Source organism: Bombus affinis, chromosome 1 (assembly GCF_024516045.1).
Source record: "Bombus affinis isolate iyBomAffi1 chromosome 1, iyBomAffi1.2, whole genome shotgun sequence".
Lineage (NCBI taxonomy): Eukaryota > Metazoa > Arthropoda > Insecta > Hymenoptera > Apidae > Bombus > Bombus affinis.
This window is the reverse complement of record NC_066344.1, coordinates 2,636,810-2,650,639: the sequence shown is the minus strand read 5'-3', so window position 1 is coordinate 2,650,639 and position 13,830 is coordinate 2,636,810. Positions and strand designations below refer to the sequence as shown.

At 33.5% G+C, this 13,830-nt stretch overlaps 1 protein-coding gene and 1 long non-coding RNA gene across 2 annotated transcripts in view; one reads left to right on the top strand and one right to left on the bottom strand.

Annotated features, from left to right (window-relative positions):
* Positions 1-13,830, top strand: part of LOC126923947 (titin) — a 239,916-nt gene that overhangs the window by 43,863 nt on the left and 182,223 nt on the right. The window contains exons 19-33 of the mRNA XM_050739153.1: positions 2,415-2,537; positions 3,183-3,361; positions 3,795-4,042; positions 4,553-4,809; positions 5,585-5,776; positions 6,092-6,274; positions 7,395-8,003; positions 8,911-9,087; positions 9,181-9,364; positions 9,462-9,589; positions 9,979-10,428; positions 10,813-11,179; positions 11,612-12,057; positions 12,694-13,084; positions 13,479-13,781. Of these exons, the coding sequence (XP_050595110.1) occupies positions 2,415-2,537; positions 3,183-3,361; positions 3,795-4,042; positions 4,553-4,809; positions 5,585-5,776; positions 6,092-6,274; positions 7,395-8,003; positions 8,911-9,087; positions 9,181-9,364; positions 9,462-9,589; positions 9,979-10,428; positions 10,813-11,179; positions 11,612-12,057; positions 12,694-13,084; positions 13,479-13,781 (4,237 nt within the window). The remainder of the gene's footprint in view (positions 1-2,414; positions 2,538-3,182; positions 3,362-3,794; positions 4,043-4,552; positions 4,810-5,584; positions 5,777-6,091; positions 6,275-7,394; positions 8,004-8,910; positions 9,088-9,180; positions 9,365-9,461; positions 9,590-9,978; positions 10,429-10,812; positions 11,180-11,611; positions 12,058-12,693; positions 13,085-13,478; positions 13,782-13,830) is intronic.
* The window catches only part of LOC126916428 (uncharacterized), a 109,995-nt gene that overhangs the window by 38,698 nt on the left and 57,467 nt on the right, over positions 1-13,830 (bottom strand). The gene's annotated exons all lie outside the window — the stretch shown is intronic.

The window sequence follows — 13,830 nt, the reverse complement described above, 5'->3', positions numbered from 1 at the left end:
GATAAATCAAGTTTATAATACAATCTACGTTGATGTGCTACCTACATTTGTTATATTATATTCTAATTCAATATTATTTTACAATTTACAATATATATTATATTATAATTAAATGGTTAAAAAGAGAACAAAAGGGAAAGATAAACATTCAGTGCACTTCTTTATGCAAAAATGAGAATATTTGTAATCTTGGCATAAAGAAGACGATAGATGTAGATAGCTTTAAAACGTTAGATAGCCAATCGGTGTTTATATCGATTTTCTTAGAGTTAACGCTATTTAGAAATATATATCGGAGTAATCAACACGATCAATTTACAATTTTACATAAAAATTTGTTACATTTACAACGATGCGTTTTTGGAGATTTAAATAACTCAAAGTTTTCGTTTACTTTTTACTGTGATTTTTCTGGTATGTAAAATAGGTAAAATTTCATAGAAATTTAAACAATCTGCAGAAGATTCTCTTCTCATACATTCTCCATTTTAATTTGCTTCGCAGAGTCGTTAGAAATTCTAACGTTAATTACGCCGTTGCTCGGTATTTTCATTATCTGTTCGTTCGTTAATCCATCGTTGCGTTTACGTGCATACAAACATTGTTGGCTATTTTCACAATCGCACGCGGAAATTTACGATCCTTGGAGATTCAGCAGAGAAGATCGATTTTACCGTGCATGCTGGCTTGTTCTGGCAGCGAAAAAATTGGGTCGATGGTATTTCAGATTATTGTATAAACAAACGTGGCCGAAATGCTTTCTCAATGCTCGTTTACGTTTCGTCTCGAAAACGACTTGAAATAGATTCAGAGAACAAAAGGAAGATTCTCTGGTCTGTTGATATACGTCACGCGAATTGTTTTACGATTCTCTTCGCACTTTCTCGCAAGTTAATTTAGTGCAGAACGTTTACTATTACGCAATGAATTTGTATCTTCATTCTCACTTTAGCTTTCTGTTATGTATATATTTTTTAAGGAAATATATATTTGTTTTGTTTTCATATTAATGAAATTTTGTGACTTGAAAGCGAAATCGAATCAAAAACACTATAAGTAAAACTAAGTATAATTCGTTCGAATATACAGTGTCATATTTTTTTCATCGCCATCACATTTCAATACAAAAGACAGATAATATAGGCTATACGATCCTATATAACATATACAGGGTGGTTGGTAACTGGTGGTACAAGCGGAAAGGGGGTGATTCTACACGAAAAAAGAAGTCGAAAATATAGAATAAAAATTTTTCGTTTGAGGCTTTGTTTTCGAGAAAATCGACTTTGAATTTTCGCTCGGTACGCGTGCACTTTATCACGTCTCGTTATAACGGATCTCACTGTAAATCGGCGATTGGGATACCGGTGTCTGTAATGATCAGCTGCGGCTGATGCGTTACCACCACACGCACCTAACGAAAGTATCATGTCCGTATATTCCCGATTGCTGTATGTAGACATGATGGTAGACTAATAGGTACTAATAGTAGATAGCGATAAAAGTCGGATAGTAAGTTAATAGGTAGGAAAACACTTTTGTCACATTGGAAGTGTTTATCAACATAACGTCAATCGAGACAACGATTCACAGTGAGATCCGTTATAACGAGACGTGATAAAGTGCACGCTTACCGAGCCAAAATTCAAAGTCGATTTTCTTGAAAACAAAACCTCAAACGAAAAATTTTTATTCTATATTTTCGACTTCTTTTTTCGCGTAGAATCACCCTCTTTCCGCTTGTACCACCAGTTACCAACCACCCTGTATATATATATACAATACACACACACACACAATAATAATAATAATAATAATAATAACAATAACAATAACAACAACAACATATATATAAGAATAATATATAACAGTACTATTCTTTTATTCTTTCACTAGTTATGTTTAATATGTTTCAAACCTTAAAAAATGCATTGCATTGAAATTTTAATATGAATAACAACGTAAAACTTCAATTCTTTCGTGTGATAGATCACCATCTATCAACGATATATAAATTGTCATCAATCGTTAGAATTATCAAATATAATAGAAACTATATGAACCTGAAACGATCGATTGGAAACAAAAAGCATTATCCTCGTAGAGTTTCAACGAGGTCGTTCTACAGCTCAATGAAATCTTGTTCCCATTTTCCGAGTGCATCTGACGACTAGCCCGTTTTCAGGTGATCTCTTGTGAGATTTCCTAAAATGGTAGTGACGACTCGTTTAGTACTACGCGTCTCGAGGTATGATCATTACCTTATACGAACTTTACAACAGTGAATTGCTAACAAATTATTTATTTTTAATTGCTAATTTGTTATTTATCTTTATATAACGTATGTATCATTTATTATAGAAACGGACTATCGAATATAAAAATTCTTTTCCTTCTGTTTGTCTTTCATCTAGAGCGGAGAATGGCTGAGATTAAAAGTTCTGGAGGTTCAACCAGAACTAACGAAGCTCGGTGCCACGGTGGAGGAGGCTACCGAGCTTTCGAATGCACACGACGAAGTTTTGCTTCGATTACAGGTAGATAAAATAAATCTGATCAGTAAAAATTCATTTTTTCTTCACTTTGTATATCGATATTTCTCTTATAATTTATTTATCATCGACATTAAAATTATTGCCAAAATTACGAAGATAAGAAAATTACGAAAGCATAATAAAACAACGAAAAAGAAAAAATTATGAAGAGAGGTTCGATGTATATATTAGGTCGTCCGAAAAGCTTCTTTCGTTTTATAAGGAAATAATGGATGCACGACATTTTTCGTTTTATATTATTTTATCGAATTAAGTATGATCCATTTTGTTCTATCAAGATAAAGATAACAACGTTTGACAGATGAGCTTTCACGTTTGTATAAAAATGCATCGTTGTAAAAAACGCGTCTGTAAAACAAAGACACTTTTCGGACAACCTAATATTTTATTCGATGCTGTACATTTTATACTTTTGATATATTATTGGTATCTTTTTAATTTCTTATTTCTTATTTAAATACTGTGTATTGGAGAAAATTAAAATTATGCGATTTTCACGTATATATCCTTTTTTTGGTTTCTAAAGTGTACCGTGATGTATTGTATATAGATTCGATTTTATTAAATACAAAACAGATATTTCAGAAAGATCTTAAGGAATAAAATATAACGAATTTTTGATAAAAGAGCAAACAGAGCCCGGTAGAGGAGTTGCTCCGGCAGGCTGATCAATTGATCTCGAACCAAAGGCCAAGAGCGGAAGTGTACGCCGCGATGGCGGAAACGTTGGGCCAAGCTTGGCGCGACGTGAACGAGCTTTTGGAACGTCGAAAACAGATCCTCGATTCTAACGTGTTGTTTCAATGGTTCGTAAAATTAGCTGCTTCAAGAACTTGTTTATGCATGAATAATCAGTCTTGCGCAAGTCCTAGTTAATCTGCATATATTTATATAGGAAATCTACTATAGTCAGCTGGACTTTAAATAAAAAAAAAAAAAAAAAAAAAAAATAGTAAAATACCAGAAAACATTTTGAGGATCAAATATCGTCAATATAATACGTTTGTTGTGATATTGGCAATTAAATTAATTCTAATCTTTCTATAAATCTTTCGATTTTGTTTAAAAACCTGCCCTTCCTATATAAATGTAATTAAATTTAATAGAACGACAATTATTTTGGACAAGACATCTTTTTCTGAATCTTTTGATTTTATTGGAAAATAAAATAAAATCTTCTCTTGTTATACGAATACAATGAAATCTAATATAATGACAAATATTTTTGACGATGTATAGTCGAGCGGAAGAATGTCGAGAAAGTATGAAAGCTCTTGAGATGGCATGCAACGATACGTTGCTGCCGATCGAGATCGAGGCGGTAAAGAATTTCTTGTCGAAAATCCATGATCTCCGAAAGAACATGCTCGAGGCGTTGATGGGCGCGCTGCAAGAGGGAAAGAGTCTTCTGGATCGGCTGAAGGAGATCGCGAACGAAGGCTCCTTGGATTCCAGACCGGATAGAATTAAGCTGGAAGCTGATCACGGTGAGCGGTTATAGTTAATGTTTTCTTTGGAAAAACGGTTAATTATATTCAATGTCACAGTTTTCTTCGCGCATTCCCTTTCGCTTTTAATCGATGACATAACTATGGTGTGTTCCTTTCGCTCCGTTTCGGTATGCGTGTCCGTGTCCTTGAAACATCGAATCAATTATCTTACCACCATCAAACTTCCTTTTTTAGATAAGACTCGTTAATAATAATCTATGTCTTTGTTTTAAAAGCAAAAAAAAAAAAAGAAAATCCAAGAAACACCATCCAAGATCTCTATATCCTTTGAAAATGTTCATCTTTCATTAAATTGAAGTATTTTTCAAATTTTTAATTTTAGAGATATCCCTTTTTTCAATAATTGGAATTGTGGTACAAAGATTGGAATTATAACGTAAAAATATTTTTGAAATATTTTTGAAATTTCCTGCAAATGTGTTTTTGGTATATGTTACAGGTAGGTATATGTAATAAGAGGAAATCGTTTTGTTTATTCTTTTACAGCGGTACTGAAAGTCGAGAAATGGTTGGAAGAGCTTCATGACAGGAGACGGCTGATCGAAGCGTCGTTTCGTAGCAGAAAGACACAATTGGAGCAATGCCTGGCTTTAGCTCTGTTAGCGACCGATCTACGTGATCTCGAAGAGGTCTTAAACGACAGAATCGCTGCTTTGTCGAGCAGCTGCGATCAGCTGGGAGATTCCGCATCGAGCGCGGAATTGCTCCTGTTCGAACTGAAAAAATTACAAGCTGAGGCTAAGGTACCACATAATTGTTATATCTTAAATCTAACTGTTCTAACTATCTGATCTAATCTTCTTATCTTCTTTGTTATATTTATCCTTAATTATTATATTTATTGGATATATTACCCTAAACGCGATATAGAATTCTTAAACTAGAACTATAATTCTTTTTTGTGACATTGTAAATAAATAAACTTTTCACAGTATTTTTGTTACGGTTCCCACTACTATTATAAAATAATAATAAGTTCAATACTCAGTATGTATTGAAACAATGTATAATAGAGATAAATAGAATAGTAGTGGGAATCGTAAAAAAAATACTATGAAAAGTTTATTAAATACAAACATTAAAAGGTATGCTATAAAATGTTAATTTAAAATGCCATTTGCAATATCACAGACATTGTTCCTATACATGAAATAGTATAATGTAAAATAATAATAAGTTCAATACTCAGTATGTATTGAAACAATGTATAATAGAGATAAATATATTATACTATTTCATGTACAGGAACAATGTCTATGATATTGCAAATGACATTATAAATTAACATTTTACAACATACTTTTTAATATTTGTTACATTTTAAATTTTAACATGAACATTTTAAATTAACATTTTATAGCATACTTTTTAATATTTATCCTAGTTCGATAGATATTCGGCACATCTGGAATAGAAATGAGCGGATGTAGTAATAGAACGACAATTCTCAAAGTGCTATTACAGGATACTTAGGTTTAAGTACTTTTATTAAAAAATTGGTTGACATATTTTACATAGGAATTTCAAGACAGATCGATCAAAATAACGAAGTCAACCGAACGATTAGTGTCATCGGGACACTTCGCTGGTGAACAGGCGACAGAACAAGCTTACGCGATCCTTGGCGCCGCGGCTGATTATGTCAACGATTTGGATCAGTACGAGGCGTTGTTGAATAGAGCGGTGGCCTTCTTCGATTCGGCGAGATCGGTGAGCATTGACCTTTTAAATTTGCCCTATTTGATATTACCATTATATCCAATTCATTGGCAATAAAATAAAATTTATTACTTATTCATAAAAAATAATCTAATACAATAAATTAAAAATAATTTTGCTAATTTTGTATCATTGATAACTAAATATTCTAACAATAGTAAATACACTGAATATTATATATTATAAAAAGATGCAATCTAAAGGTAAAGAAAAGCGAGCTTCGAATTTTTAATTGTTCTATTATAAAAATGTCATTGTTAAAAATGGAAAACGAGAATATCGAAGTTTGTGATTCTTATTTCGAAGGCAATTACAAAGTTAGATCAGTTGGAAATTCAGCTGGTGACGACGGAGCATCCCCCATATTCGACGAAATTAGCTCGTTTCCATGCTCAGACCGTCGCCACCATCGAAGACGTCACCGCGAAACCTTTGGCGGAAGGATACGCCCTTTTAGATGTCACAGGAAGAGGAGCGCCAGGAGCTGAGGTTAGATTCAGAGATTAATCGCGACAACTTAATTATGGTAGACCAGTTGCCATACATAGTCAATGAAATCGTTGGATTCAATGAATGATTTCTAGTATTCACCTTCATATCATCGAGAGTTATATTCTCTATGGAATTGAAATCAGATGTACCTACAATTTATTGGAGTATTTACAATTTTTGCAAGCTTAACTAACAAACAACAAGTTTCTCCGCGAAAATTACAGTCAAAATATTATTATCTGAAATTTTTAGAATTTTCAGAAGTTTTATTTAAATTCTTCGCTGTAACTCTTAGAATATATCTTCCGCGAATTTGAAATAAAAGTATGCTAATATAAAAGTAATTATAATTTTCGAAAATATAAATTTTAATTCCGCTTTAATTTAAATACTTTTGAAATTGTTACATATTTTCCCAATTACTAAGTTTCAGTAGTTTAAGGAGCGAGATACTAAGAGTATCTTCTTTTTCCTCGCCATAAACATACTAGAAATATATATAATTTTCGAGAACTGTCAACTTGAAGTTTTACTTTCATTTAAATAATATCGAAATTATTACGCGTTTCTCCGATTAGCGGATTTCCTCGGGAAGTAAAACTTCGAGAGCAGTTTCTCCTATTCCAACTATGAAATCGAAAAGATATTAACAAAAGTGCTTCTAATTTCCGAGAAATTAAATTTCAATTTTATCTGAATTTAAATCGAATAACAAAATAATTACAGAGTTTTAATTTCTCAGGAAGCGAAACTCCATTCAACGCCTATACATTTTGTAACTCTGCGATGAAAATAATATTAATAGATCGATATAAATTTTACTTTCACTTTAATTTCAATATAATATCAAGACAATTATCAGGTTGTCCGAAAAGTTTCTTTCGTTTTATGAGGAAATAATAAACGCACAAGGTACTTTGTTTTATATTATTTTTTCGAATTACGTACGATCCATTTTGTTCTGTTGAGATAAACATTTCACAGACTTGGTTTTTACGTTTGTATGAAGATGCACTGTTGTAAAAAGACACGTTTGTTAAAGAAAGATACTTTTCGGACAACCTAATACATGGTTTGTTAATTAGTCGAGTTTCAAGCTTCTTTTCCAATTCCTCAGGGTGTGAAACGAGTGGTGGAGGAGCTGGAAAATCGGAAGATCCGTTTGATGGAACGATGCACAGCTCACGAGAAGGAGAACCTCGAGATATCGAGGACCATAAATACGTTCCTAGACAAGCACGACGAGTTGAGAAAGTGGTTAATGAGCATACCCGAAGCGTTTCTCCAGGGTCACCAAGACATGGGCAGCGACGTGCCAATGGCGGAGGATTTCTGTCGGCTGCATCGTCAACTGTTGAACGATCTCGAACGAAGGACCGACGAAGTCGAGCATCTAGAGTTCGAAATTTTACCAATTCGAGAACGATTGGAAGAAACGCAGAAATTAGAACTACAGTCGAAAGTGGAGGAGTTAAGAAATTCTTGGTCAAAGACGAAAGAGCTGGTAGCGAGTAGAATCGATCTGGGATCGCTTTATTTGCAATTCCATATAGCGGTTGATGAACTAACGAGGGAAATTGAGTCGATCGAAAGTGAATTGAAGAGACAAACCGATGTTCTGGACGAGAGGAAGATCGAACAGCTTGGAAGGCGTTGGAAAGATCTTCAGCCGCTTTATGTCAACCTGACTAACACTGGCAAAGCGTTTCTGGACGCTGCTATTAAGGTATGACATTAATTTCCTGTTATTGAATTTATATAAGTTATTAATATTTAATAGAATCACGAGAGTAATCAAAGTGGTGAATTTTTATTAAAATTTTACGAACTTAAAACCGTGTACTTTTAGAGACTTGAACGATTTTTTGCAAGGTATATGGATAGAAGCGAATTTTTCTTTTAGCATTAGATATTTGTATATTGTGTACACTATATATATGTCGAGTTCTCATTGGAGTTAGGGGCGTGTAACGAATCTTCAATCAGATTAGCCATTGTTGCTATACAATATAGATGATATTTACTGGTACAAATATGATTAGTGGCGATTAGATACTCGAGATGCTAATGATCTTAGGTTCAATAACGAATCCACGAGATAGCAAATGCGTTTTCTTCCAAAGTCTAAGTCGAACTGAACTTGCTAGTCCACAATTCAAGTGTAACTCGACTTACTTGTCCACAGTACAAGTAGAACTCAACTGACTCTCTCAGTCCAAGTGGAACTGCACTTATATACTCTACTTTGTACCTCTCTGTACCCCTCGGGTCAACTATATTTTTATGGGGAGCTATACAACTACTCCATACCTCTGTTAGGTAAAAACGTGGCTACTTTAGCGACCAGTTGTGTCACTTCGAGCCCAAGCCTACTGTCATAAATCTCGGACACACATAATCGAATTAAATCATAAACAACTACTTCTAAGTTTTATTATTTAAGTACAGCTATAATGAAAGTGTAAACTAAAGTATCGGGGGTCTTCCTAAAAATTCCAAAAGAAAGGCCCCTATCTGTAGTTTTCTATCGAATACTAACATTGAGTAGATACAATTTTATGTGCTTCAAATTTTCTTTTTTTTTTTTTTATTTTGATTCAGAACAGTTGTAGAAAGCAATATGTATCTTTCAGATCGATGACCCTTATCTAGATGTACCGAGAGCCTGCATATGCGTCCAGACCCTCTTAGAGAGATTTGCTAACAGACAGTTGACTATAACAGAATCATGGGAGAAATGGAGGACGACGATCGAGATTTTGAGGAAGAAGCGAATCGAGCATCAACGAAGAATCGAAGAGAGCACAAGAGTAAGTAGCTGACCATCCCATTCAGATATTTCTCTTAAATCGAAATCTATATTTCTACAGTTTCATATTGAACGACTATGTTTATACTTGCAGACGATGGAATGGGTTTCTAAATTCAGCGAACAATTGTATCCAGTGATAACATCTCAATCTCCTAAAACAGCAAGCATTCTTCAAGATTTAAGCGGATCCAAACATCGTATTCTTCCCGAGTTGAATAAAGCTGTCAACGAATTGGATACTAGAATCAATGGAATTAATACTCTAGCTCAGAAAGGTAATTTTAAACTAATAACCATTTTTATAAGATACATAGAAAAATAATTATTCAGAAAACAATGAAAGGTAAATGCGTAATAAATATTCTGAATCAGGCGAAGTAGAGATCGACGACGAGATCCTGAAGAGGCTTCGTCAGATGCACGAGAATCTTCATGCGACTGCCAGAGATTACGAAACTCTTCTGGAGTCATTGATTTCCATCTTCCAGAATATCGAAGAGGTAAAATATCAATAATATTGGCTTGGCAACTAAATGATTGCGGATTTTGTCATTAGGTTGTATTGACAAAATCCGCAATCACTTAGTTGCCAACACAACATTTTACGCAGGAGTCAACATTCTGTTGAATATTTGAATATAGCTCATAATATAAAGCTCATCATATAGCATCATAATATAAAATATCGTAGTTTAACATAAATATAACAATCATTAGACGTTACATTTTCAAAACTCAAAATGGCATCCTATCTGGATAAAAAAGCAAAATAACGAACAGTTAATTGTTATTCTGTGGAACACCGCAGAATTACGTGGCTCGACTTGCATATATCCAATGTTCTTCTCAAAATTATAATATCACGATTAATTTTCCAATCCTGTTCAAGGTTGAGCATAAGATCGAACAGTTAAGGGCTCATGCACAACGTGTAGCGTCCTTGAAAAAATTGTCCGAAGTGGAAACACTGTTCAACGAGCTCGACGCGATGAAATGGACAATTTCTGACAGACAAAATCAGATTAGATCGAAGGCTCAAGACATAATCGCTAGAATTAAGCAACAGGAACCGCCCGAGGCTGGTGTTCAGGACATTGAGAAATTGAAGCGCGCTATAGATTCGTTGTCGACAAATCTTGAACTGTTTTGGTCTCAGACGATTACTAAAATCGAAGAATATCGACGAACGTGTACTTTTTCCGAGGATTTGGAGAAAATTGAGACAGAATTGCAGGATTTGAATGAACATTTGAAGAAGGTTGACGCGAAGATTGGTGAGAACCTTCAGACAGCTAAAGCTACCGCTACCTCGTTCGTACAATTCGAAAAGACTGTCACGGTAAGAACAAAAAATCGCTTACTTTATATCGTTAATTATAATAAATTTATAATTTTATGTCACTATTCAACCTATTAAAATAAATACTAACAGCGTTACAAATTTTATCGAATGCTTGACATAGGAAATATTTAAGTAAGTAAACAATAATTCAGAATATTGTTTAACATTGATTTAGAAAATCTTATGATAAATAGAGTATGGTTAATAATATGGTACTTGTTATAAACTGGAATTATTATAAATAACAGGAAATTTCTCAAAGAGAAATAATATTTAAAAGTAACATTGTGAAATTTAAAAAGACAGAAATAATAGTTTTTTTAAATATAATTCCCTAGTTATAAAAATGCTGAAATGATATACTGTGTTTCTGGTTCGTAGATTTTGGAAGAAAGAATCGAGACGTTCGTGAAGACGACCGAAGAATCGATTAATATTTTAACGCCTCAAATCGTCAACGATATTTCTTTCTTGCGTGAGAGGTGGAGAAACTTGAAGAGAAGAATCGAAGAAACAAAGAAGCGAATGAGTTTGAGCATAGAGTATTTCACGCTCTTGGAGGAAGCCAAAGAATGGAATAGAGAGGGTAGCAAATTGTTGGTTGTGATAGCGAGGAAAGCAACCGCGGTGAAAACTCCGAAAGACGCCACGGATTTGCTTCAAGAAATAGATCGTTACTTGAAGCCAGGCGAAGAAATTCAAGAAAGGAGAATCGAGAAGCTGAAGGAACTATCGACAATCGTGTTCGGTAAGTGAACAAAGTAAATTGGAAATGTAATATATCAAATTTAAGATAGGTATTTGAGTGTATATAAGCGATAAATAACATCAATTATTAAATAGGAATTATTTGTAAGAAAAACAATATACAAAAGCGAGTTCTTCGAAAGTTTTTTAAAATTTCTATATAAAATACAAAATATTTAATGGAATATATAAATAGATAAATATACGTAACTACCGCCAAACAGACGCAGTAAAATAGAAATTTATATGCATCTGTATAAAATATTTTGATATTGCAAATAATTCTGACATGATTTTGAAATTCGTATGTGTTTAAATCCAAGATGATATATTACATAATGGGACAAAGTTTCTTTTCGTTTCAGTGTTTTATTTTGTTTATGTAACATTATACCAAAATAGTAAAATTGCTATCCTTTGTGCTGTTATTTAGGTACGGACAGATTACCACAATTCAACGAAGTGATCGTGGAAAATCGTCAAATGTTAGACTCCTTCGCCGTCGTCTCGTCCGAATTCCGAACGTTGGCTCAAAATTTGAAAAACGCGGAAGATCTGCAAGAGAAATTAAGGATGGAGAAACAGGAAGCAGACAGAAGGTTACAAGCCGCGAAAGTGGAAATGGCTGCCGCGGAAGCAGCCAGAGAAGAAGCGGAGAACGCGAGGAGAATCGCGGAAAAATTAGCAGCCGAGACACTGGAGAAAGCAACGATAGAAGCAAAGAAACTGAAAGAGGAAAAGACGTTTGAAAAAGTTTCTGCTCCACCGTCTTTTTCGGTGTCAGCGCAAACCGAGAAGATCGATAGCACGGACAAAAGTTTCGTCAAAGAAATGGTCACTTCCGCAACTATCACTAAAGAAATACATATTTTGCAAAAGGTATAACATATATTCTCGTTCTACGTCTTTTTCTATATTCTGCATCTTTCTTTCTTTGTATTCGTTAATGGTATTATTTTAATTATCGATACGACCTTTAAAATGCATAAGTGAATGTTTTTCTAAGAAAACTAGAAGGAAAATAGGATGCATTCTCGATTTGTTACGTGATATGCAAGATGCATGAGATCACGTAATACAAATGAATCGCATTTCCATTTCGGTTGAAGATGAAATGGCTACGATAACAATTAGCTAAGAGTATTTCTATTTTCTATTCTTGCTGATGTTATTCCATGTGAATTACTAAAAATATTTTTCTAGTTCTATTATAATTATTTAATTATAATAAAACTGGAACAGTGCTAGGAATACGTATGAAATATTTTTAGAAATATTAAAGAAATACATTTACAATCGAATATTGTATGTTAAAATCGATTATAATATCTGATATAAATCTGAATATTAAAAGATAACAACTTGGTATGAAATATATTTATATATAATTAATTTAAAAAGTTATCATATATATATTATATTCATTCTTTTAATATAATTATCACTCACACTTTTAACACTTTATATATGTATCGTATACATATACGTATATGCTGTTTTCCTTTTTAATTTTAGACGGAAATTGAGAAAACGTCTCAACGCGAACCAAGTCCACAGAAGAACATTGTCACCGAAGAAATACGCGAGAAATCAGTAGAAAGACTGCTAAAAGAGAACGTCCCTCCATTGGCTCCAGAATTTACCGTTCCCCTACATGATGCCACTGTACAAGAAGGAGAAAAATTCACTTTCCAGTGCAACCTCGTTGGTCAACCAACACCGGAAGTGGTTTGGTACAAGGATGGAATCTCGATTTTGAATAACCCTGATTATCTGACAACGTATGTTCAAGGTATTTGTACTTTGACGATCGAAGAAACTTTCGCCGAAGATTCTGCAAAATACACTTGCAGAGCTTTTAATATCGCTGGGTCAGCGGAAACGTCTGCCACGTTGACCGTTAAAGGTAATTTTGTAATACATTTAAAAGAATTTTAATAAATTAATAAATATAGGAAACAAGAGAAAATCAAATAGTTGGGCTATTACTATTTCTAATATTTATATAACAATATTCGAATATATAATATTGTAAATTACTTATTCATAGTAACATTCCAAATTTAATATAATTCCAATTAAAATCACCCTTTCTATAATATTATTATTTATCAATTACAAAGATATAGAAATAGAGTTGAAAATTTGGCATGGACCTTCGAGGGGTTAATTTAATTTTAATATAATTAATCTTTTAATTTCTAGACTTTAATATTTTATACGATTGGCTAATTGAATATCTTACAATATGGAAATTTAATAAAGCTTTTACGAATATGACTATACTGTCGAATTTTTAGAAACGGCACCGGAAGAACAACCGAGTCCACCGGTTTTCGTGAAAGAATTAGTGGCATCGGTGGCGGTGGAAGGATCTTCTCATCGGATGGAGTGCATCGTCGAAGGTAATCCTCTGCCAACTGTACAATGGTTCAAGAACGACGTGAACATCGATAATTCTCCCGATTACATCATCACTTACAATAATGGCGAGGCTGTTTTAAAATTCGAAGAAGTCTTCTTAGAGGATAAGGCTACTTATACTTGCAAAGCCGCAAATCGATTGGGTCAAGCCTCCACTTCCGCTTTTCTCGATATACAACGTAAGAAACTTAATAATTTCTTAATTTGTTAAGAAGAAATATGTAGTTC